Source organism: Monodelphis domestica, chromosome 6, assembly GCF_027887165.1.
Source record: "Monodelphis domestica isolate mMonDom1 chromosome 6, mMonDom1.pri, whole genome shotgun sequence".
NCBI classification, from domain to species: Eukaryota; Metazoa; Chordata; class Mammalia; order Didelphimorphia; family Didelphidae; genus Monodelphis; species Monodelphis domestica.
In genome coordinates this window covers 295,102,276-295,128,356 of record NC_077232.1, presented here as the reverse complement: position 1 = coordinate 295,128,356, position 26,081 = coordinate 295,102,276, and the positions used below count along the sequence as shown (strand labels likewise).

Sequence of the window (26,081 nt, the reverse complement as noted above, 5' to 3'; positions counted from 1 at the left end):
AGGCATGAGACATATTCTGAGAGTCTACACATTTCAATGAGGCAGCTATTGCTGAAAACATTGCTAAAGCTATTAATTTGTCTTTTGGGCCAACTAAGGAAAAAGAAATCAGTAACAACCGATAAGTACCAGATAAAACTGACAGGAACAGTCCCTGCCCTCGAGAGGGTTAGATATTTCTAATTTTTTTTCTTTTTTAAAAAACCCTTCCCTAGGAGCAAGAAGGGTGAGACACTTGGGGTTGTCTGAGGTTAAGTTTGAACCTGGGACCTTCCATGTCCAGGGCCTGGTCTCTCTCTACTGAGCCATTTAGCTGCCCCAAGAAGATTCTATTCTAATTGGGGAGCCATCAATATGTATACACACACATTTGCATACACACACACACACAATCATTTCAAGGTAGTTTTGGAAGGAAAGCCATAACTAAGATGAGCAAGTAGATCGCATGGGAATTTTGAAGGAAACCAGTGACTCCTCCATGCTGAGAGGAAGAGAGCATTCCAGGTATGGGCAATGCAGAAACCAGACCTGGAGATGGAAAGTCTGGTGTGAGGGACAAGGTCAGTAAGGCAAAGACAACAAAAACTGTGGATAGGAATGTTTAAGAAGTCTGCAAAATGTTTAAGAAGTACAAAAAGACACCAAGAGCTCTCAATGGCAGGCAGGAGCATTTTGTGCTTGACCACAAAGGTGACAGGGAGAGGCTGGAGTATCTGAGGAGGAAGGGGGTAATGCAGTCAGACCTGGGTGTCAGGAAAGTCACTTGGGGGACTACATGGAAAATGGAGAAAGGAAAGTGAGAAGCAACAATTCAAACAAGAGGTAGTAAGAACCTCGAATAACATCACAGCTGTGCATTGACGGAGAAGGGGATGTATGCAAGAGCAGTTGTGGAGAGAAACAAGATGAAGGCAACTGATGGGCTTTGTGGGGTGAGTGAGAAGTCCAGCATGCCAATCAGGCCACCAGTGTCCAAGTCTTGTGGTATCCTTGAAAGTTACAGGGAGGAGTGGGCTTAGGGGAAAAGATGATATGGGAAGTGCTGGACTTGAGACGTTTACAAGAGAGGTCAGACAGGCAGGAGCAGAATGGGACATTCAGACAACCCCAGAGATTGAGAGCTCATCCTTCTGCCCAGGGCCATAGTAGTTAAGAAGATCAGAGCATTCTGCAGAGATGTAGTCAGGGCCCAAGCCAGATTAAGAGAGGAAGGAGGCCCAGAGAAGGGGCTGATGATAGAGAGGCACAGGGAGGAGAGAGAGGACTGACAGGACAAAAGTTCTTAAGGAGATGAGGTTTTATCAAGTAGGTTGGAGGCAGAAGGCTAGAGAGCAGGTACACAGGAGCTGGCCTTGGTGGAAAAGGTCATCTTTTCCCTGCAAAGAAGAACAGAAGGAAGCTTGATTTAAGGAGCCACTTGTCTTCTTCTGAAGCCAAAATCAGGGTGTTTTTCTTGACCAGACTTAGGCCCAAGTGTCCTGAGAGGTGCACAGTCAAAGCATGAATGTGGAAACTTTCCAGAGAATCCAAACTATTATACAAGATGCTCTACAAACAACTGAATCTCAGGTGAAGGAGATGGAGAATGAGATCTGACAGTCTGGAGGAAATGAGTTTGAATTCTGCCTGGAACACTATATTGTGTAGCCCTGGGCAGGTAACTTAACCTCTCTGCTTCCCTGTAAGATGAGGAGAATCAAAGCACCCACACATCCTCTGTTGACTGCTGAGGATCAAAGGAGATTATATACATAAAGAGCTTTGCAAACCTTGCCCAAAATACTACAAAAATACTGTTATTGGCTGTTAAATTCAGTGCTAACCAAGAGCAAATTTAATGTTGACACAATTTCATCAAGCCATATTGTACCTTCCTTCTAATATTAAAACCCACCTCTCTCACTGCCTCTGCTTTACAGAAAAGAAAGAAATGCTTCTCCTTTTGAAAGCCCAAAGCTGGGACTCCCCCCAGCGTTGCTGATTTGCCCTTTGGTCCTCATCAGAAAGAACCTCAAGAAGGGGAACCCAATGGCCAATCCCTGGGGCTTCAGCTCCACCAGCCTCCCTCTCCCAGGAGCTGTTTCTAAGCTAAAGGAGCGGTGTTTCATTTATGTGAGGAGCCTCCAGAGGCGGGCAGGCCCTGGGAGTCGTTCAATCTTGCCTGACTTTCTGGGACCCCATTTGGGATTTCCTTGGCAGAGATCCTGGAGGGGCTGGTCAATTCTTTCTCCAGCTCCCGTGACAGTGAGGAACTTGAGGCACACCGTAGGCAGTGACTCACCCAGGGTCACAAGGTCGTTAAGTGTATGAGGCCCGACTTGAACTAGGGGACATGAGCCTGCCCAACTCCTTGGCAGGGGGAGGGAGTACCTGCCACCCCTCCCCCAGCAGCTGCCTTTGGCTGCAGACCCTTTCACTCCTTTCCCAAGGAAGATGAAAAGAGCCTGGACGCGGCCCGCGTCCTGTCCGGGATCCATGATCCTCCCCCGGCCTGTATGGGGCCGAACCCCGAGTTTTCAAGCCTGTGGCCAAGGACTGCCACCTACCCCCGTTCTCCAGAGGTCCAGCCTTGAACCCCTCATTTGACAGAAAAAGAAACTGAGACAGCCTTCCCTGGCTCGCGAGGGAGCGACGTCCCCCAATCTCGTCGTGACTTTTAGATCCGGTCCCCCCGATCATCTGCCCCAGGCCCGCCCGCCCTCCTGCCCCCTCGGTGCCCCGAGCCCACCTGGCGTGCGCGGCGCGGAGGGACTCGATGAGCCGCTGCTTCTGCTGCTGAAGGCTGGTGAGTCCCCCAACACCGCCACCGCCGCTGCCCCCCGCGCCTCCGCCTCCGGCCGCGGGAGACGCGCCGCTCTTGCTCAGCGGGAAGAGCCAGCTCATGCCTGGGCCGAGGCCCCGCGAGCTCGGACAGGCGGCTGCCGGGGCCGCCGGGGCATGTCAAGCCCAGGGGTTCGCTCACTCAGGGAGGGGGCCGCCGCAGTCGCTGCGCCTCCTCCTGCGCCTGCGCCGCCACTTCCTGCGCCTGAGCCCCACCCACACTCGCCGCCGCGCCTCCTCCTGCGCCTGCGCCGACCCCGTGCGTGCGAGCCCGTAGGGTGAGCAGCAGCGCGTAGCGTACGTGTTTGCGTGTATGCGCTTCGGGATCGCGCTGCACGCTGCGGGCTGACGTCATCGTGCAGCGCCTCGCCGGACTTGTGAGGAGAGGTGGCGCCGCGCGGCTCCCGCGCCCCCTTCTCCCGGGCCGGCGAGAGGCGTCTATGGGGCCGCCGCTGAGGCTTGACTCTATGGCGAGGACGAGGCGGAGGAGCACGACGACCGCATCGGCACCAGCGGAGGTCCTCGCGCCCGGGGCCGCGGCGCGCGAGCACGCGGGGCGGGGTGGGGTGGGGGAGGGTCACGGTAATGTGGGGGGAGCGCGCGGGCACCAGGGAGGGGGAGGGGTGGAGCAAGGGCGCGCGCAGGGCCCGGGAGCGAGCCGGCAGGGGAGGGGGCGCGCGCCGATGACGTCAGGGCTTTGTACTGCGGGCCTGGGCCCGGCGCGGAGGGCGGCCAGGCCGGGAGGTGAGCCCCTCGTCTCTGGAGGTATGCAAGCGGAGGCTGGATGGCTCCTGGCCGAGGCCGCGGTCCAAGGCATCCCTGTTCAGGTACAGCTCAGATCAGAGACTAGCGGGGGCCGTCGCCGCCGCCGCCTCCTCCGGGAAGCCCTCCTCGGGGCCACGTGGGTAGGGCGGGCCCTCCTGCCCCGCCTCCCTTCCCCCAACCGCGCGGGGGCGGACGCGCCTGGTGGGGGGAAGGGCGGGACCAAGTGGGGGATGGGAGACCCTCCCGGGTCGTGAACTGGCTACTTCCTCCCTCTTCCCCCCCCATCCCCGCCGCGCCTTGGTTTTCCCCGCCTATAAAGAGGGGCAATGGGGAGAACCGTCCCTCTTTTTTGGGGGGGTGCACGTGCGGTGGCGCGCGGCGTGTGGGGGGGTGGATCCTCCCGTCCTTGTCCCTTGTCCTTGGCCCGAGGCTGCGGTGCCGGGGAGTGGGGGTTATTTATGACTGTTGGCGGGGAGGGGGGGACGGGTGGGTGTGCCCGAGCCTTCCCCTCTGCCTTTTCCCCCCTCCCTCCTTCCCGAACCTTCTTCGTTTCCTCCCTCCGGCTCCGCCCCAAGGGGCGGTGCTTCCCTCCCCGCTGCGGCGGGCCCCCGCCCGACACGTCGGCGCTTCTGGACTGGGGAGGGTGGGGCCGGGACAGACCTAATGTCGGAGCCTCCCCAAATAGTTCTTGCTCGTACTCCCTGAAGAGAGAGAAGGGGGAGGGGACTCTCGTTCTGCGGTGGATCCTGCCGGCCCCGGAGCTTTCGGCTCTTGGTTGGGGATCGGTGCAGCCAGGGCGTCTCTGGTCCTCCGTTCACTGAAACGGACAATGGCCCCAGAGAGGCGGGAGGAGGGGCCTGGGATGGAAGGGGAGGGGCCGGTGCACCCGAGAGGCCGGTAAAGGGGAAACCCCTGCAGCCGGAGGCATCTGGGGCCACAGACCGGAGAAGGGGAATAACGTGGCCTTGTTTGAAGCCTGGGAGGAAAAGACCCGAATTCTTCAAGCATTCGCGGGCTCTTCTCCGTCACTCCATCTGGACTGAGGGCCTGGCCAACGCCGGTGCTAACCTCACTCGCACCATTTCTAGTGTTTACCGGACATAGGCGGGATGGACTAGAGGAAGGCACACCTTGAGCATTCCTGGGAAGCCCTTCTCAGAATCCTGTCTAAATGCATCCAAGAAAAGAGATCAAAAGGGAAACTAGATTGCAAGTTCAAAACTGAATCGAGGCCTCTGAGCTTCCCTTCCAATTCAGATTTTGTGATTCTCCTAAACGTTCATGTTTTTAAAAAATAAGGAAATCAAACCATTTTAAAAGTCCAATGGAATCACCTCAATGCTCACTTCCTTAGGTTGGGGTTTTTTCCCCCCTTTCAAAGGGGTCTTATTTTAAGGCAACAGCCTACTTTTAAGCATAATATTTGGATGAATTCAATAGAACTTAACTCCTCGTTTGTCATCACTAAGATTGAATGGCCCAGACTTAAAAGTAACATATTTCTGCACTCCTCCTGTATGGAACAATTGCCTTGGATGGGTACAGATGTCGCTAAAGGTGTCACCCCAACCTATTGCCCTAGTGGATGGGGGGGGTTGGGCTTTCTCTCTGCGGTACTCCATTCTGGGACCCTCTTTCTCAGGTTAGACATGCCTTCAGTAAGGTCTTTATTGCCCCTGTGTACACTTTCTCCTGGGAGTGTGCTGCAGGGTGTCTCCCCATTGCAGTTTTGAGTGATCTGCTCTTAAGATACTGCAGGTGTTATTGTAAGGGTTAAAAAGGTAGGCCTTTGTTTCCGGGAGAAGTGAGCAGTCATTCCCTGAACAGGCCATATCTTAAATGTCCTTTAGTCCTTTCATTTATGTGGTGGACACTGAGCTGAGTCTGGGGGCCTAGTTTTCTAAATGGTATGTCTAGCACAAAAAGCTGGGTGGTTGCTGGACCTCAGTTTCTCATGATAGAAATGACCAAATGGTCAGGCTGGATGCAACGTCCATGGTTCTTTCCAGCTGTGAGATTCTGGGATTTTAATAATATGTACCTGGAAGAGTAACTTGCAGAATTAGTTGTATTCCATGTTACTTTTAATTTTCAGTTCATCTGTTAGGTTAAAGAGATTTGTCTGTTTCTCTATGAAATGAAGCAATGTCACTTTCAAAAATGGAAGAGCAGTTAATAACAATGGTTAGCATGCACTGCCTTCTTTGTGCTAGGCATGGTGCTAAGTTTTGCTAAGTATTGTCTCAGTTGATCCCACAAAAACCCTGGGAGGGAGTAGGTGTTATACCCATTTTAGTTGGGGGAAATGAGACAAACAGGTTAAGTGGCTTACCCAACATCACATAGCAGTGTCTGAGACTGGCTTTGACCTGGGGTCTTTGTGAGTACAGGCCCCAGTGTTCTCTCTACCACCTAAGTGCCCCTATCATCTCTCATTCAAGGTCTTCATGTTTAGCCATTTAATAAAATATCCTGTGACCTATCTCCTTTTATCTATGGCTTTATTTAAAACCAGAACACTGCAAATTAGTTTATGGTCCAAATTTTATGTTTCTTTAGTGAGCTAAATCTTCCTAGTTGTGACTCTCCGTGTTGACACTAGAAGGGGTCCTTGAAATTTTCCACATTGAACCTCCTTGTTTTAGAAAGTTGGAAATGAAATTAGTATTAAAAAAGAGTTTTAGTAACTGGTTGGGGGGGAGGGGGACGGGAAGCAAGTCTCAGGCCTCAAGTCCCTCCACTTCCCTATTATTGCCAAGGATACACCACTCTCCCACTTCCCCATGCTTACAACCATGGCTTTCTCCTTGCTGCCTCCCTCACTAACCCTTTCATTTCTACCTTTGTAAGATCTCACACATGCATTCTCCTCCCTGGTGTAGGCCCTTGTCTCTTCACATCTTAGCTTTTGCTAGAGCCTGCTGGTCGGTCTCCCTGCCTCCTTTGAGTCTCTACCCACTATAGTCTGGCCTCCTGGCAGCTGCCAAAGCAATCTTCCTAAAACCCAAATCTCGTACCCCTTACTCGGGAAATTAGTAGTTTCTTATTACCTTCACAATCAATTGCAAAATCCCTTGGCTTTTAAAGCCCACTAACAGCCTCTAGTCCCTTCCTACCTCTCCAGTTTTCTCTATTCCTCCTCCATGTATATCTAGTGACATTGGCCATCCTACTGTTCCCCATACATAACGAGCCATGGCCCAGCTCTGTGCCTCTTCACTGGCAGTCCTTCATGTTTAGAAGACATCCTGACTTCCTTTAAGACTGCTCAAATCCTACCTTATGAGAGAAGCCTTTTCTAGTGCTCCCTCAGCCACCCTCCACTGCTTGCCTTCCAGCTGAGTTTACTTTTCCATTTATACTTTATCTGTATTTTTTTTCTCCCTCCCCCCATCATTAGAATACAAATTCCTTGAGGGCTACAGCTCCTTAAGACTATAATTCTTGTGTCCTCAATGTTTAGTTCATCACGTCTTATTGTATACACTTAATAAATGCTTATGGACTGACTGGTATAATGGAAAGAACCCTGGACAGGCAGATAAGAAACCTTGTTTGAAGTCTGGATAGATTTCAAGGGGTTCTGTGGACCTGGGTGGGTGAGGAAATGCCAACTTGATTTTCACTGACCTCTAACTGAAATTGAGCATTTCCTTGTTAAGAACCTTTATATTCCATGGTTTCACTTCCAGATGGATTCTGAATTCTCAATATTATTTGTGATTCTAATTCACTGGACTCTTCCTAGCCCATCCCTTTCTCCTTTTACAATTGAAGCAGTTAAATGTCTTGTCCAAGGTCACATAGCTAGTTAGTATAATTTTATCAGAATGTGAACATTCCGTACAGTTGGGAGGTGCAAGTCAGGGAAAATCTAGGTTATTTCTGATTAGGGGTAGTCTTTATAAGTAGAATTATTCCAGTAGCTTTACTGGGTAAGATATCTTTTGGGCCAGGATTTATTAACGCTTACTGAAATTGTGTTATATGCTCTTTTAAATGTTTTAGGTACAAAAATAAAGGATAAGAAAACTTATTTTATAAAACGACTCTTCAATCAAGTATAATATTTTGATGCTTGTTGGCATCTAAACCCTTTGCGTTCCCACTATGCCAGCAGCGACCGTAGATCATAGCCAAAGAATTTGTGAAGTTTGGGCTTGCAACCTGGATGACGAGATGAAGAAAATTCGTCAAGTTATACGGAAGTATAATTATGTTGCCATGGTATGCTCGTGAGCCAATTTCTTATTGCATGTTTTTTGTTATTTCTGTTTTGATAAAATTGCTTGTCAGTCAGGCTTGTATATTTTCTTTAATGTGTATGATGTGAGTGGTAGAAAAGAGAATAATTTCAAGTGTTGGAATTTTATGTTAAAACATAGGTCACAGCTCATTTTGTTTTCATTTAGATGTTCTTTAAGTGAAAATTATCCAAATGGCTTTTCTGCTTATAAAAAAAGTGTAGTGCTTTTTGTTGTTGTTACTTAAACTGTAATCCTCAACAATTAGAAATTTCTTTTCTTTGATGGTTCTTTGATCTTACTGTTCTTTCCATAGATCAAAGGCATAGATCAACTGTTTGATGCTTATCTTTCTTTGAATCTTCCATAGAGGAACCAATCTGTTAGAGACCTTTTTCTCTGATTCTTTAAATATCTCACTGCTTGGTTAATCCTTAGCATGAAGGAATATATCATTTAGACTTGTATTCTGCTCATCAGTGAAGCTCTTTGATTTTTTTAGATGGATATGCAGTATATCTCTATTTCCCACGACGTTGCAGAGAGAGAGAGGGAGGAGAACATTAAATGATTTTTCTTTCACATAACAAATGCAAGCTTCAAGATTACCAGAACTCAGTTATTTTCCAATCCTGCATGAGACTTAACCCACTGTTTAATGCGTGAAACAGGTTTTGCTCCCTCACCAGTAAGGAGTGGGAACATGGGAGAAGACATACTTCCTACAGAGTTGAGTGGGTGGGATTGGAATGCTTTTTATACTGTTCTTTTTGGGGAATAAAACATGCTGTTTTAGCCAAAGAAAATTTAAGGAGAGCCAGCAATACCAACTTAGGCATTACCTTGAAAAGGGATGAGAAATTTAAAATGAATTGACCCTTTGGCGTTCAGCCCTAATGCTTGAAAGAACTGGGTTCTTAGTACAGTAGTAGGAAATGACCCTAGTTTCACCTAACCCTCTGAAGATTTGAACTGTGGTTTTTTTTTTCCCTCCCCTCCTCAACTATTGAATGTTTTATTATCTTTGACAAATATCCTATGTGCTTTCTCCATGAGATTTTGTGAAATAGTAAAGTCCCAAGAAATTGAACCTTAAAGATCTCGTTTGGGGTTTTTAAGGATGCAATTCTCCATTATTAAAAATTTTTAAAGAGGTTTTAAGTATTTCATTGATTGACAAAAGCATTCGTGTGCATCCTAATTGCAAAGTATTACCTAAAAAGGATTTTTTTACTTAAAGATTAAATAATTTAAGAATGATTGGATCATTTTAACAAATCGTGAATTTCTAAACTATTTTACAGGACACTGAGTTTCCAGGTGTGGTTGCAAGACCCATTGGAGAATTCAGAAGTAATGCTGACTATCAGTACCAACTTTTGAGATGTAATGTAGACTTGCTAAAGATAATTCAGCTTGGATTGACATTTATGAATGAGCAAGGAGAATACCCTCCAGGAACATCTACATGGCAATTCAACTTCAAGTTTAATTTAACGTAAGTTTTAAAAACTAACCTAAGGTTTGATTTTTAGTTATTGGAAGTTTGGTTGGGTTTTGGGGGGTTTGTTTTGTGGGAGTGAGGGAGATTGGTTTTGGTTTGGAGGTTATAATTGAACTTGAACAGGCTGATAATCCTAAAATTCTTTAGAAAATAGAACTTCAAAACTGAAGCTGACTTTTTCATTAAGGTTTAGATAAGTATGTAGGCACTTTAAGAGTACCAAAAAGCCAACTCAGCACAACCATAGCAGTTACATTGGATGACCCTTCAAAAGGTTATAGAATCTACCAACCTTACTTTTATGTCACCTCTTAACCTATCACTTGATTTGTTCGTCTATTTAATTTTGTTGTTTTGAAGTCTAGCAATCCTGAAGTGTGTTTTGATGTTTTTCTCACTAGTAAACTTTATCAAATCCATATTTCCTTGCCTTAAATATTCATTTAGTTAATTGGGGAGACAACCCCAAGAGTTTTGTGCAAATTATCAACAAAACTAATAATAAAGGCATAGATAACTACAAAATTTTTGCTATAAAAAATTCAAAGCCGTTCACTTCATGTGCTTAGTAAAATAGCAGATGATTCCTCTTTACTTAAAGAAATACAATTTCACCATTCAGTCCACTTGAAAATCCTTAATCTTCCTCATGTTTCTGAAGAGGAGTTAAATTCAGTCTGTTAAAAAATAAAAATAATTCTTTTCCTTTTTCCTCTTTAGTCATCACTAGAAACAGTCTTTCCAAAATACACTGTATTTATCTTTATAGATTCCTAATGAATCAAACATAAACTATATACTCCATCTCTGGCTCCATGTGGAGAAAGAAATGCTTCATAATAAATAGCAAGACGTTTTACCTGATGTTTCAAAGCTGCCTGCAAAAACTTTTTTCATTGTTTTATTTAAAGACATAGTTTTAATGACTCCTACCTCTTACCCTTACTTTTTCCTTAAATAGAAAGTCAAGAAAAACAAGTAAGTAAAACAAATCAAACTGTTAGTCTCATCTGAGGTGTTTCTTATTCTGTACCTCTAACCCACCAACTCAATCCCAAGAGTCAGAAAGTAGGTTTTGCTGTATTTTACTGTTATTGTCTGAACCTCTCAGAGGGAGGATTTGATTGTTGTTTTCCTTTACAGTATTGTGATCAGATAAATTGTTGTCTTGGCTCTGATTCCTCTGGAATTCATTAGTTTGTCAAAGTTTTCTTGGGTTTCTCTAGATTGTTCATATTCTCTCAGATCTGTAAGCCACAATTTGTTTAGATGCTAGTCCACTGGCACCCTCCTTTCTTCTCATTCTTTGCCAGGACAAACAGTATTGTTCTAGTTTCTAATTCTTCCTGTGCCTTATCCTCCTAAACACTCATTACAACCTCTAGTCTCCCTTTCTCTCCCTTAGCCAGGATGTGTCCCTGATCTAGCTCCCTCTTAAACCCCTGTACCTTCATCCTGTCATAAATGATACTCTTCTACAACCCAGCCCTGGGTGGAAGATGTGCTATAAACTGCACTCCAGATGATGACGGATTTGTGTTAGCAACTCTTGGCTACCCACATACCAGTATTGACTTTTCTCTGACCAACTTCAGCATTCTGAACTTTTCCAAACTGCTTCTCAAACCATAACAACTTCCCATTTGATCTCAATAGAGAAACTCAATTTATAGTTTACTGAATACATTGAGGCCATCTTTTGTGAGTTCTCATTTCACCTCAATTCCATGTTTGAATCACCTTAACATCATAGTAAGAACTGCATTTTTATATTATCAATATTATCTCATCATTATATCCTAGGAGGATGGTACTATTCTCATTTTATAGGAGAGGATAAAGTAACTTCTTGGCTAGGGTCACACAATTAGTAGGGGTGAGGCCAGATTTGAACATATCTTCCTGAATCCAAGTCCAACACCCCATCCGCTATGGTACCCCTTAGTTGCCCTTCAGTATCATTCCTCATCTTCTCTTTTGCTTCAGGATCTGAGAAAGATTTTTTGCCATTTCTATTTCCCTTGTCAATTTTCTCTCTGCTTATCTCCTTACACTAGCTTCTGTCCAAGGGATAACTTCAGTTATCCCCAACTTCCTAATTGTCTTTCTTTATGGTCTTATTCCTCCCTAGCTGCCTTCAAATGGACCTAGATCTCCTTCACTTTAAAAAACAGGGGAAGGTTTCACTTGACCTCCTATCCTTCAGAAAAAGTTATAGAATGCTTGTTGCTTCTGTTTCCTTACCTCCCGCTCTTTTCTCAGCTCTTTCCAGTCTTGACCCATTGCCATCATGTATACTGCATTCCCTGTGAATGAGAGTCCCAGAACTCTGTTCCATGCCCTCCTTTCTTCTGCACGTGTGATTTAATCAGCTCTGTGCATTAAATTCATCTCTCATCAGATGTCTCCTTGTTATCTAGCATTCATCTCTCTGGTCACCAATTTGCCCCATATAGTTTTGCCCTCAAGTTCAACTTGCACAACACCAAGTTCACTGTTATTTTCTCCAAACCCCACCCTCCTCCAGACTTCTGTTTCTTTTGAAGATACACCATTTTGAACAACATTCAAGGTATAAATTTCAGTATTATTGTTGACTCATCATTCCAATAGTTTGCCAGTTATAATGTCTACTCTGTGTTCCCTTACTCCGGAATCAGTGGTCTTTCCACTGTGCCATTTACATTTTATTGCCACAGTAGAATACAAACTCTTGAGAAAAGGTTTTTCTCGATCTTGTATTTGTACAATGCTTGGCTCGTAGACAATGTTTAACAAATGCTTGTTGGTTGAAGGCTCTTGTGTCTGTGTCTGTGTCAGTGTATGAGTTTTGAACATGCCAGGTTTATGCTGACTATCCAACATCTAGTTGTAAATATCCGGTAGGTAAGTGGAGAAGTAAGCCTGGATAGAAGGCAACCAAGTGGTTAGGGCTGGATAAATAGATGCAAGAATCATCAGCATAGAGATGGTCATTGAATCCATGCTGTCGGACACTCACAGTTAGTGGGCATGATATGGAAGAACTAGCAAAGGAGGCAGAAGTGGGGTGGGGGTGGGGGCTGTCCCAAAAACTAGAGGAGAGCGTGGTCATCATTGCGAAAGGCTACAAGAGAAGTGTAGGAGAAAGAGATAAAAGGCAACTAAGTGATTATTAGTCAATGAAATGATAAAGTTCTAGGTCATATTTGAAGGGGTTATAAGAGAGTGAGAAGAAAGTGGAGGCATTAATAGGAGACAACCTTTTCGAGGAGTTTAGCTAAAATGGGCAAAAGAGGTGGAGGATGATAGCAGAAATAGAAAGGTCATCTGAGAGTTATTTCAGAATTTGGGGGTGGGGGTGGGCATGTTTATAGGTGGTAGGAAAGAACCAGCAGAGATGGAGAGAGTGGGGATGACTAGAGGGCACCTGTGTGGAGGATAGATAGGAGAACAGGACAGGGACTGTTTGGGAGACCATTATCACAGGCCAAGAAGAAGGTATGGGGTGGTTGTGATACTTGGTGGGAGCGGGGCTGGGGGGTTGCAAACGGTATGTAAATCAAATTGACAAGATAGGTCCTTCTGAGCTTCTCTAGTGATTACTTTGTGCATTACAACTCATTTATCCATTCCATGATTGATTGGGGGGCTTCTGGTGCATTATTTCCAGTTCTTGGCTCCTACAATGTATGGTCCCATAAATATTTGGCATCTTGGAATAAACACCTAGCAGTCTCTGTGGACATTTCAGCCACGTTCTTGAGAGAACAAGCAGCTTCTTTTCTCCTTGAAGCATCCAGCTTTGTCCTCAAGGTCCATCCCCAAATCCATTTGTAAGCACTAATTGTTTATCTTCTCTGTACCAACATCTTGACAAGGAGGATTGAGTCCACCTGCCTCTACTTCATATTCCTGTTTCCCTTAGGAGACTCTTTCTTCCTGCTTACCTAAAGTGTGGGGAGGAGACAGAAATATCTAAGGCCCATTCTCTCCCTCCCTCCCCCTGGAAGATTAGTCTACCCATACTTTGGATAAGGAAGGAAGATAGTTAATTGATAAGCTTGAATTTTTGTTTTCTTTTTCTGCAGTGTGGGAGGATCAACAGAATAAAGCTAGGGTAGAGGAAGGGAAAGAGAGATGGGGAAGAAAAGGTCATTGAGGCATCTTTTTTAAAAATACAGAGAGGAGAACAGAAGGAAGGCCAAAAAGAAGCACAGACCAGCAGGAGGACATCTTTGAAAGCTGCAGGATGACATTAGGTACTTGAAAAGCAAGCAAAGGAAAGATCCTTAGTTTTATGTATACAATTGTGTTCTATTCTGAATATGGAAATGCTTCTATATGTAAATTCAGAATAAAAAGAAAAAACAAAAAATGATTGTTTATGCACAGGTAGTTATAGGGTCAAACATGGGATTCAAACCCAGATCCTCTGACTTCAGAGACAAAATGTAGGATCTTTTTATTTGACAAATTTCAATTGCTATTGTAATATAGAAAAATGGCTTTCACATTTGGTTTGTACTTTTTCCATTTCTATTGTGTATTTTGAAATAGTTGGCCGTAAGCCAAAAACCCATTTTGCCCATCATTAAATTGTATTTATTGATGAATGTGGTATTGAGCATCATCACACTTGAAACGGCTTGTTCTTTCCCCTCCAGGGAGGACATGTATGCCCAGGACTCCATTGAGCTTCTGACAACATCAGGGATCCAGTTTAAGAAGCATGAGGAAGAAGGGATTGAAACACAGTATTTTGCAGAACTTCTCATGACATCTGGTGTTGTGCTGTGTGAGGGGGTCAAGTGGCTTTCATTTCACAGGTAAAGTTAGTTTGGAAAATTTCAGTTCTCTCCCCCTCCATTTTATCTCCTTCTCCCTCTTTCTTCTCTACCTCTCATTCTCTCCCTTTTCTCCTCCTCTTCCCTTTCCCCTCATCCAAAGAGATAAACTTAACTCCATAAACATATTTATCAAGGTACCATTTTGTAAAAGTATCTTATGAGATTGTTGCAGCGGATTTCCAGGGAGAAGGGGAATAGATAGTTTCCTATTGAATTGATTCAATTTGTTAGCATGGGAAGAGCTGCCAACTCAAACTGCAGAGGTCATCTGAACCAATCAAATTCAGTAAATCTGTCTGAAGTCTTACTGTAGGCCAATCCTTGGGTTAAGTGCTAAAAATATAGACATAAGCTCCAAATTTCTACCTTAAAAAACAAAATGTTTGCTTGATTAGAAGTGATTGTGTCCAAAGACTTAGAAATCTGCATAGGAAAGGGGATGAGCATATGACAAATGCAAAAACAGGACCAATTGGCTACCTTTGTGCTGTCCTCTGGAGAGGCTACGTTCTTAGTTCATAATTTCCTGGATGTCTTTCAAACTGCCAGTTTCTAAAGGGTAGAGGACATACCTTGGGGACGACAGAATTTCCTCCTTCGAAGAATGATGGTTAGGTTCAGTATTGCTGCACTTCAGCCACGTATTAGGAGCTAAAGGCTCCTGTGGGAACCCATCCACTATTTATAATACTATTCTTATAGGGGGGAATAAAGAGACATTCAGTGATTGCATTTTTTCACAGTTTGAAGACATTCTGTGGCTTCCTTTTGTATTCTAGAAAAGAAAGTCTTTCTGGGATGCATTCTGCATGACTCAGGTCTCCTTTTTAAAAAAAATATTATTGGAAATTTGGGTGGCTGCCTTCTTTTGCTCAGTATCAATTTCCCTTGAGCAAGCAAGTAGTCATTTGGAATCCTTCCATCAGCCTCAGAGTTGTCTCCGAACATTCCCATCCTCTAATTGGCAGTTTTGCAGGCAGCCATCAGAACATGTATGACTTTGGAAATTCAGAAACTGCACCAAATTAACATGGTTTTTAGTACAGAGGTGTAAAAAAAAAGATCCAGTCTCCCACATACACCTAAAATGTCCATAGGACAGCATCCTGACTAAAAGGCATGTGTGTCTAGCCATGGACATGGGCATTGTTGATAGCCAAGTTTGATATGGTGTGGATCCGAAACTACCATGATTCATAGTATCTGGGCCAGTGAAGTCAGGAAGGGGAAGGGGATGGGGTGATTGTGGTAATTTTCTACCATAATCTTCATTTCTATCCATTTCCAATTACTATTGAATACTTTAATAACTTTAGGACTAAAAGTACTTTTGTAATTGGCACCTCCTCAAGCACACAGTCTTGATGTTATCTCTTGGTTCAAGTCTAGGTCATGCTTCTAAAGTGAAGGGGAAGATGTACAGAGGTGTTATAGACAGTTTCTTGCTTTACATAAGTAGACTGGTCATTGCTCAGGCCTCTGAGAAAGTGGTTTTTATGTAAAGAGAATTTGCCCATGTAGCTGGCACATGGTTCAGAGGCCTGGGGGCAGGGCATATATGGTACCTGAACACAGACAGAAGACTGACCTGGGTAGGTGGCAAGGGGGAAAGATCTCTTCTCTCCATACCAGAAATCAGAAGCAAGCCATCCATCTGGTAGTGGTGGTGGTGGTGGTCTCTTCACACAACTGTCCTGCTTTCACTTGGAAGGTTTTGGGGGGGTGAGGGGTGGCAAAGAGCATGGAGACCAGGGGCAGGGATGGAGAGAGAACATACAGTATTCTATGGAAGATTGGTAGTTTGGGGGAGTGTAGATTTCTTCCAGAATTATTTAAGTCAGGTTTGGGTAATGCAAATTTCTGCAAAATGAGAACTTGTATGTAAAATGAAGCCTTGCCTGAGGTGTCCATATTTTAAATAATATATTCTGAATGCTGTCAATTTTTTATTCAGATGTTTTGTTGGTCTGTGACACTGCAGTCATGGGCTTGGTCCATATTTGTTTATCTCCATCTATCTGTGTTGGGCTGTCTCCGAGGCAGCTCCAGTTTGATTTTGGGATACAGGAGGTCTGCATTCCAGGTCAAACTCGTAACACTAGTTAGTGCAGCTAGTATAAGTCACTTGGAGAACTGTGGCATTGTCTGAGCTTTGAAGGAGAGAGACGAAGTATGTTGAATAATAAAATTATTCCTTTGTGTTATCTGCACTAGCATGGTTTTTGAGGACCCTAAGCCAAGGGCACCAGATTTGGGAAATAGTATTTTAACCCTGGAGAAGGAGGTGTATTGGCCCAAGCACTAAAAGCCACACTGCACATGACTCTGAGAATCTGATAGGATGTCAGATTTAGGGGCCTGGGGGAAAGGAGGGTTCTGGATTTGGACCCATTTGTCAGGGCAAGACTCACAGTCCTATACTGTGCAGTGAGAGAGTACTAGCAACTGTAGTGGATGGAATAGTAGCCATGTGAAGATGAAAAATCTAGAGATTATTACGAGATAGGCCTATTTGGACTTTTTGCTATTATGTTTCAATAAAATGTATTATGTTTCACTAATCTATAGTTTTTGAATTGCAAAAAGGCACTGTCATAAATTTCTGTTATTTTATCTAGATTTTAAAATCTAGCCAGGAAAATAATTTTCTTTCATTAGTGAAAAATAAGTAAGTGCTGTTATATTTCAACCAGTTAGATGACAAAATTTTACTGCCTTATAAACCAACATCAGTTATATTTGCCACTTTTTGTCCAAAAAAGCAGTATCCAGGATCTTCATAGGTGGCTTGAATTCCTGCTTTGTGCAAGGCACTGGAGGAGAGAACATTCTACACCTTTCCATCAGGACCCCTATGGTCTTAGTGGGCAGCTTGTCCCTTCTGAATAGTGTTACCAAAAGTGCCAGGAAAGGGTAAAACTCTGTTCTACAAATCTTTGGAGAAGGCCTCTCTGGTCATGATGAGAGACAAAACTTAGATTCTGTTGGACTTAGATTCTTGGAAAGGAGATAAAGATGGCAAATGAGCGAAAGGGAGAGTCTAGGATGATGGCACATAGAAAGCTCAGCTCTGAAGGCAAGAAGGCAGTTGATGAAATGATTCAGAACCATCCTTGAACGCTGAAGGAATTTGGCCTTCATCTTGTAGATTGTAAGAAGGCAGGAAATTTTATAGGAAGAGGAATTAAAAATGTGTCAGATGGGCAGATTACACATTAGAAAGACTCCAGGCAAGGAGAAAGAGTGGAGAGGCTACTTTATTGTAAGCTACCTGCTGCCCTATTCTCCCAGGACCACAGCCAGAGGGACCCTTAGAGATGATGATCTATTCCTGCATCTTCACTTAATAACAAGGAAATGAGGCTGAGAAAGGTGACTGTTGATGAGGCTTGTCTGCAGAATGAATCCCCAGTGGCCTAATACAACAAACCTTATCAGAAATGGGAACCTTCTTGCAGGAGGATTTCAATTCTAGAGTTTTTCACTTAAAACCATTTAACACATTTCTTTTCTGAGGTCTCACACAGGACCTCTCCACGCTATACATGTGTTCAAAGGCCCCGGTAGGGAGCTGCCTACTGAGGCCAGCCCTACCAACTGACCTGACCACCATCCTAGCTGAGGTCCGAAGAGCTCACCCCCAGACTGGTCAGCAAATCCTGAAGTTGGAGAGTTGGGGTGGGTGTGGACACCAAATCACAAAAGTCTGTGAGTGGGAGGCAGACTTACAGGAGCTTTCCCATTTATTCTTTGGATTCATCTTTTCCATCTATTGTGTTGGGCCTTTTTGCAGTGGTTATGACTTTGGCTATTTGATCAAAATTCTGACCAACTCTAACCTACCTGAAGAAGAGCTGGACTTCTTTGAGATCCTGCGATTGTTCTTCCCAGTCATCTATGATGTCAAGTACCTCATGAAGAGCTGCAAGAACCTCAAGGTGAGCTCCTAATGGCAGGGGCAGCGTGATGCTCAAAGTCTGCTCTTGGCCATTCAGCTCAGTTTGCTGGGTCCTGGCCAGCAGGGATCCTAACACAGCTCTTTGAGGAAGACCCCAAACTGCTAGTAGGTGCTCCTGCCTGCACGTACTTGTGCTGGGAGCCCAGCCCAGGAATATGGAGGGCGATGGGCCAGGGCCACCCAGAAAGTGGCAGGGGCTTAGAGTTTGAGAGCAGTCTGGGAAGGAAATATAGTTAGTGGTTCTGTGTATCGGGGTTGTGATTGAACCTAAGGGAACGAAGGGGAGAGCCCGAGAGAGAAAACCAGAGCCAGAGCAGCTCCCCAGTTCAGACCTATGAGGCAAAGGGTGGCGGTGATATAGCAAGAAACTGGAGAGGAGACCCAAGAGAGGTTAAATGTCATGAGAGAAGGAGAAAATTTTCAGTGTCCAAAGCAAGCAAGAAGGATGAGAAAAAAGGCTGTTGGATTCAGTAAACCCATGATTGTTGACAGCCTTTGAAAGGACAGTGTCAATGTGGTCTGTTCAGAAACCAGTCTGAGAGGTTCAGAAGGGATGGCAGGAGAGGGGTGCGAAGACAGTGGCTCCTTAGGGCTCCCAGTAAATCTACAGCTATGAATGGCAGAGAAGAGAGATAGCAGAGGCAAATTGAGGTGCATGTTTGTAGATGACAAGGAAAGGGACATTGAAGATGAAACAGAAAATATGGTGTGTATTGAGGGGTTGGCCTTGACAAAGAGGAAGGAAGGATTTACTTGGTCTTTACTGGGTTCGAGGCACTGTACTCACTGCTTTGCAAACATTTTCTCATTTGCAGGGCCATTTCTTCCCTAGAGACTGGAATGACAAGGGTGGGGGGGGTGCACTTTAGAAGTATTGGGGAGAAAAGAGTTGGTAGCAGGTGAATGAAAGAAACATTTAAAATGTGATTACTACATGCAAAAGCCCATGGGACCTCAGTATTCTCCCTGAATTCAGAGGCCCAGTCCTCTTAAAGAAAAAGGATGGAGCAGCTACTATAGGCTTTGTTTTTGTTTTTAAATCCTCTAAGAGCTCTAAGAGAGAAGGGCAAGCAAGGGCTAGGCAAATAGGGTTATGTGATTTGCCCATTGCTGAACTCTGGTCCTCCCAATCCCAGGCCTGGCACTGTATTCACTGTGCTATCTAGTTGTTCCTACTGTAGGTTTTAAATGCCAGGGGGGAGGAGTTTCTGTTTCCTGATGGCTGTGCTGTATAAGTCAGGGCCCACAGGGTATCGTTTTGTGGGACTATTTTCATTCTCAGCAGGATTGGACAAGGCAAACTTTGGGATTTGGACAGGCAGGGCCAAGATCTTTAGAACTTCTGTTATAGCTCCCCCACATTCACTCTCACATATTTTGCAATATATTCTTTATCAAAACCTGCTGCCTCTAAGGGTCACTAACAATTTCTCAGCATTTTGTGGTATCTCTCAGTAGCCTTGAATGTATGTCTGTTTTTCTAGCAGGAAGCTGTATTTCAAGAAAGACAGAAATGGCTACCAATAGGTTCATTTCTCTTTTCTGGTGCTTCCTTGTGTCGTAGATTACCCAGGAGGATAATGTAAGCTTCCCCCTCTGATTTCATGGACCAGCCTTGTTTTATTATTTATTATTAAGAGGTAGATATGACCTTAGGATGGTCATCTGGTACCAGCCCATCGTTTTATGGATGAGAAAACAGGTCCAGAGAGCTAGAAGGTTTTCTTGGCTAGTGAATGGGAGAGTTAGGATTTGAATCCTAGCAGTCTTACACCAGCTCTAGTGTTCTTAAATATTAATCCATCCTGTTATGGAGAAGGGCACTGCCATTGGACCACATTGCAGATATGGGTCATGGTAACTAATTTTTCTACTCTCGATTTTGTGTTCAGATCTGAATTCTCTCCCTTCCTTTTCCCTTCTCTCCCATTGAGGAAGTAAGAAAAATCCCTTAGAAACATCAAAATAAACTCCGACATTGGTCCCAGTCTGCACTAAATCCCCCTTGCTTCTCTTTTTGGGAGGTGGGCAGCAAGTTCATTGGGATTGTTTGGGGTTATTGTGTTCATCAGAATTCTGGGTCTTTCAGGCAGTACAGCTCTGCTGCCTCAAGTGCTGGGGGAAGGTCAGTCACAATGCAAGTGCCCTTTGTCTTTATCACTCTCAAATATTTTGTAAACGTGCAGGTAAGTCATTCTCTTTGGATCCTGAACTCAGGAAATCGGCCACCCACTCTCCTATTTTTCACCTGCAGCCTTCATTGAGTGGGTCTCTGTGTCAGGCACCTGGTGGTGAATGTGCCTCTTTTGCTGACAGCCGCCATTCTGTTTCTTGTAGGGTGGACTGCAGGAAGTCGCTGAGCAACTTGAGTTGGAGCGGATAGGCCCACAGCACCAGGCAGGATCTGATTCCTTACTGACAGGAATGGCTTTTTTCAAAATGAGAGAAGTATGAAGAACTCCCTGCCTTTTTATTCATTTGGGTTTGTTGGGCATCTCAAATCCTTTTTTTCCCTGGCAAATGTTTCCTATGGGGAGCAGATACTTTGCTCTTGATCCCTGTTGGCAAACCTATGACACACATGCTGGAGGGGCTGCTCCCCTCCCCCTCTCCACTGCACCTGATTCTCAACATGATCTGCCTCATTGCCCAGCAGCCCAATCCAAGTGCTTCATCCCTCCCCTGTTGTCAGGGCTAAAGGGGGGAGGGGGGCTCACATGCAGCCCTGAGGGTTGCAGTCTGGGCATTCAGTCTTCAAAAGGTTCACCATCAAGTGGGCACAGAACAAAAAACAACATGACCTAGTCTGATGCCTTCCTTTGGTAAATTAGAAAAACAACCCAGAGAGGGGAAGGGGAGCAGTTCCTGCCTTCCAGGAGCTTACATTCTAATGAAAGAGATAAAATGTATATAAGTAAAGAGTACACAATCAATATATATTTATAGTCAATGGAAGGTAACCTGCCTGGCAGCAGGCAGAACCTGGAAAGGCATCTTTGAGCTGAGTCTTAAAGGTGGCCAGGGATTTGGGGAAGGGTGGGGGCTTCTGGGTAACAAGGACTACCTTTGCGAAGCCATGGAGAATTAAGTAAGAGATCATTGCTAACTTTGGAGAGAGCAGCTTCAGTAGAGAGATGAAACTTGATGCCATTAGAACACTGTAAAAGGAACCTGACATTTGGAGCCAGATTGGAATGTTTAAAAAAGTGAAGAAAGGGAATGAAAGAACCGTTAGCAGGGATGGGAAGCTCTAGTGGGGCTGTTTAAGGTCATGGAAATCATTTTTGTACTCAGCAGAAGGGTAAATGAAGAAGGGTTTCAGTACGTACTAAATATTAGGATTAAAATTAGAGGTTGGAGAGCAATAGTAGAGGGCCATTATCTGTTAGAGAAGACTAAAGGGAATGAGTGGGTTTGAGGATGCCTCTAGAGAGAGGGGTCTGGGCAGAGAAGGGTTGCTTTTAGAGTCTGGAAAGGAGGTCATCAGATAAGATATTAAGGGACCAGGCTTTTATGCAAATGGAAAGAACAGAAGAAGACTTGGGCTGGAAGATTTGAGGAGAGAAGAAAATTCTGTTTGAATGAAAAGAGAATTAATTAGTATGGACTAGAGGGATTGACTTGCTGCAGGGAGAGCCTCATGGGGGGTGAATATTATAGGGCATCTCATTAGCATGGTTTCTTAACTCCAAGCTGTTTTCAGCAGTATATGAGGAAGGAGAAAAGAGACAAAGAGGGGGAAGTAAAACAGGATCAGATCATAGTCACCAACTAGCCAAATGAGAGCTCATTTAAAAGGACCACGAAAAGAAATTAGCACATTTATCTTCTTAACATTGGGAAGGCAGGTAAGAAGGCATTTTGGCAAGAGATGTGAATGTGGATAAAAATCTAAGCCTAAATAGCTTTGTAAAAAAGTCATGAACTGTTTAAAAAACCTTGGAAGGATAAAAGCGTATTCTGTGCTAGTCCAAGGACCATTCACATTGGGAAATGATGAAACCCCAGAGCCCTCAAGTCAATTGATGGTGTTCTATCTCTCACAAAGATTAGCCAGAGGCTTCCCCTAAGAAGCTGCCTGCCCTAGTTGTATTCTGATTTGATTTTAACTTTAATTTTTCAGGAAACCATCTCTACCTGGAAATTTTTGTCTATTTTGGGATTAAGGGAAGAATGTCAAATGATAATTCTGATTCCTTATTTTGTGTAGGGTTTCCAATGCAATGTACACTGCAGTGTGAATAAGGTTCAAATTCTGCTCTGGCATGTATAGTCATAGACAAGTCTTTTAACCCCTTAAGTTGAATGTCTTCATTTGTAGATCTGGGCTATAAGTATCTGACCCTCACAGTAGGTATTTTTTTTAAAACTCTTACCTTCCGTCTTGGAGTCAGTACTGTGTATTGGTTCCAAGGCAGAAGAGCGGAAAGGGCTAGGCAATGGGGGTCAAGTGACTTGCCCAGGGTCACACAACTGGGAAGTGTCGGAGGCTACCCAAGACCTCCCGTCTCTAGGACTGGCTCTCAATCCACTAAGCTACCCAGCTGCCCCCCCCTAAGAAGTAGGTATTATAAATATTTCTTTCCTTGCTTTACAGAAGAGGGAACTATAGCCTAATTTGGGGTACAGAACTTCCTAACCGTCTCTGACTAATAGCATTGGGTCTTTTGCTCTTTCCATTTCCCCACATTACCTCTGACTGAAAATATCCCCACTAGGTTTGCATAATCACCATATTCTTTAGTGTTGCTTCATGTTTCATTTTTGTAATTTTTTAAAATGGTGATTCTCTGACAATAATTGGGTTGCTTTAAATTTCTTAGCTTACCAAAGAATGGGAAACCTGACACAAATATGGTGGATTTTCTTACCAAGAAGCAGTCAATGAGTGATACTGAACAAGTGACTGAATTGGATAGAACTTAGACCAAACCCCTTTAATGAGATCTCTATGAAGGGGGCAGAGAGGGAGAGCATCTATTTTTGTACTTAACACAGTCTAGGTTCTTCTCAAGATTACTGCAGGCCCACTTGGGGAAAATATGGGCCTTTCTTGGGACTAATGAAGGGTATAACTCAGCCTTGCAAATTCCTTTGTAGTTGCCTACAAATTTGACATTAAATTTCCCAGACAGCTCTGCAATAAGTTCCTAGTGCTTTTGGCAGCATTGCCTAAACCCTGTCAAAAATCTGCCCTCCTTGAGCCACACACCAGCTTTTCTGCAGCCCCCCCTTGCTGCTGGGCAGGAGTCATCCCTTTCCAAGATTCCCTTGCTCACTTGCTACCTGGCACCTCCAGGCCCTTGAGGGCACCATTGTCTGCTTTCATGGACCTAATGTGTTGTTCACTTGCAGACTGGGGCTGGGTTGCGCTACCCAGATGGTAGCCTCCTGTGTAGCTGGCCCGGACTGTGAGTAGTGAATAAACCTGCCGAAACGGGCTGCTGGGAGGCGGTTTGGGTTAAGCTGTCCTTTTCTTCACCATTCCCCTTCAGATGTTCTTTGAAGATCATATCGACGATGCCAAGTATTGTGGACACCTGTACGGCCTTGGTTCAGGCTCCTCCTATGTGCAGAATGGTACGGGGAATGCTTATGAAGAGGAGGCCAGCAAGCAGTCATGACATGAAATGGATGGACAAGAGGCCTTGGAGTTTGGAGCTACACATGTGCTTGTATATAGGTTTTATCTCCAGTTAAATCCCTTGGACAGTAGACAATAAGGCTTTTTCTTTTTTTACCCTGCCTTCTCAAACCGTTTTCTCTTTTGTCTTTCAGTACTAATTATGACCATTCCTTCCACAGATCCTGATAAGTAGAAGAGTCTTCAGGTTAAATTTGGCTGTGTAATTAATCCATCTGTTAGCAAGCATGTGTGGCCAAGGGGAACATCCGTATCATACTCAATCTTTTGGTAAACATATCTAGTTGGTCTTAGTTTGTACCCCACACCTCTTCCCCCATTCCCAGATTACCAAGCACTGACTGTAACTTATTGCCCTGTTTCATGTCTGTCCCTTCCAGTATGCAAGAGTTTTAGCTATTTGAGATTGTGGACCATCAATTTTGCACTTTAGAGAGTGACTCAGATCCACCGTTTTAGCAGAAGTTTGGGTTTTCCTTGCTGTTAGCCTGAAAGTTGATCATTTGCCAGTTTTACACAGCACTCTCTTGTTTTGGACCCACGGAACAGAGTCAATTTACTGTGCTGCAAAATGTTGACTCGGCAAAGTTCTCCCACAAGGGAAGAGGGGCTCCTAAAGAGTCGAGCCCCGCTCGCTGCCTGTCCCTGGGGCTTCACGAACCCTGCTCACCGGGCCTGGTGGGTTTCGGATCAGTCTCGGACTCTGAATGGGCTTTGGGACTGAAGAAGTGCTTTGCGGCAGCTTTCCACCCACGGGCCAGAGCTGCCGGCACCCCCGTGGCGCAGCTGCGCCTCTGCCTTGGTCCGCTTCCTCGCGCGCTCTCCCTCCCCAACCCCTCAGCTGTCCCTCCCCCCTCCCTGTGATAGAGTCTTATTTACCGAGCCCTTGTTTTGGCGACTCCACAAGTCAGTAAGTCCAAAGAGAGCAAGTCACCTTAGGTATGTCTTATACCAAATTAAATTAGAAGAGACGAGATTATGCTTTTGTAGTTGCTACAAAGACGAAAATGATGAAGAGATTTGTTGTAAAACAACAAAACGACAAGACAAGTTAGCGTGAATAAAGTCACCTGAGGAGTGTAATGCTTGTTTATTTTGTGTGTATATCTTTGCAATATATTTTCTATATATTGACAGAATAACTGTGAAATACTTTCTTAGCCATGTAGACAGGAGCATGTGAGCAGGCCAGAGCATGTGAAGGAAGGAATACTTTGGTAATGGGTAACTTAAAGGCTACTCAGAAATGACGATCGACAGCAAGTCATGTTGTGTGTGTGTTACCTGCACTTAACTCGAGTCGTATTAGCTGTTTGCCAGGTTGGCTTGTTCCCTCGTACTTTAACATCCTATTCTTGTTGAGTTACGATGCTGTAACTGGGTGGTCCTTCAGAAAAGTTACTTGCAAAACAGAAGGTATTATTTGTTTTTAAAGCTTTTGTAAATAAAGGCTTCAAAAATGTTTTCTTACATCTATCACTTGACTGGTGGTCTTCTTTACAAATGCCTTTGGGGGGGGGGGGACTCTTTTTGATATTTAGGGACCTTTTGCAAACCTTAGCCACACACTTCCACTCCCCTGGTGAAAAAAGTTCTCGGTAGCCTTCCTCCTTCTATATGTTAACAGTCGGCCCTCCAAGTCAGTCCACCTCTCCTCTTTTGGATGAGAGGGAGGTCCAAGACCCAAAGAATGGACACTTGGTCCCAAATCGCCAAGAGTACTGTTGGAAGATCTGGAGTACCAGTGCTCATCAACTGGACCGTACACTACATTGCCAGTCACCAGATGGTTCTAAATACCATGGCCAGAAGGCTTTTATTACACCAAGGCTAAACAATTTTAGATATATACATGTATGTCTAATTCTACGTCTATGGCTTCCCGCTGTGACTGGGTGTCTGACATGACATGAGGAGAGGTGATGAGGCCTCGTGCAAACGTAACCACGGTCCAGATAACGAGACATGACATGCCGAGCTTAACATAGCTGGTGAACATCAGAGCTCCTAGTCAAGCTCACGGCGTCTAACCCACAAATCGGCGTTCGTTTCATTCAGCCTTGAAGATGGTTTGCCCTTTGTAGGTGGGCGGGGCCAGAAACCAGAGGAGCACTGCTATCCCATTGTTGAGTCGTAGCCAAGCCTTGAGGTTAGACCATGAGGCATTCTCGCATTTGGCATGTGTTGGTGTCGGGCCCGTGCCCCTAGGACAGATCTTGGTGGTGCTCCTCTGGCAGGAGAGCCTGGGATTCTGAAGTGGACATCAGAACAGAATGGGATGAAGAATTGTAAAGGGATCGAGCAAATGAATTTG

At 44.7% G+C, this 26,081-nt stretch overlaps 2 protein-coding genes across 5 annotated transcripts in view; one reads left to right on the top strand and one right to left on the bottom strand.

Annotated features, from left to right (window-relative positions):
- Window positions 1-3,066, bottom strand: part of VPS37A (VPS37A subunit of ESCRT-I) — a 35,993-nt gene extending 32,927 nt beyond the window's left edge. Inside the window, exon 1 of one of the 2 annotated variants that reach the window (XM_001373752.4) lies at window positions 2,732-3,066. In XM_001373752.4, the coding sequence (XP_001373789.1) occupies window positions 2,732-2,886 (155 nt within the window). In that variant the 5' untranslated portion in view covers window positions 2,887-3,066. The remainder of the gene's footprint in view (window positions 1-2,731) is intronic. The other variant, XM_007495621.3, reaches the window with a different exon arrangement.
- Window positions 3,067-3,170: 104 nt separating this feature from the next.
- CNOT7 (CCR4-NOT transcription complex subunit 7) lies at window positions 3,171-25,243 on the top strand. Of its 3 annotated transcripts, none has more exons than XM_007495620.3 (7): window positions 3,171-3,341; window positions 7,597-7,815; window positions 9,137-9,330; window positions 13,983-14,144; window positions 17,959-18,103; window positions 20,461-20,571; window positions 23,619-25,243. In XM_007495620.3, the coding sequence occupies exons 2-7, from the start codon at window positions 7,699-7,701 to the stop codon at window positions 23,745-23,747; spliced, it is 858 nt and encodes a 285-aa protein (XP_007495682.1). In that variant the 5' UTR covers window positions 3,171-3,341; window positions 7,597-7,698; the 3' UTR covers window positions 23,748-25,243. The 3 variants fall into 3 exon arrangements, with proteins under 3 accessions (XP_007495682.1, XP_001364122.1, XP_056659379.1); XM_001364085.4 differs by lacking the exon at window positions 3,171-3,341 and adding an exon at window positions 3,488-3,650; XM_056803401.1 differs by lacking the exon at window positions 3,171-3,341 and adding an exon at window positions 4,193-5,145.
- The last annotated feature ends 838 nt before the right edge of the window (window positions 25,244-26,081 follow it).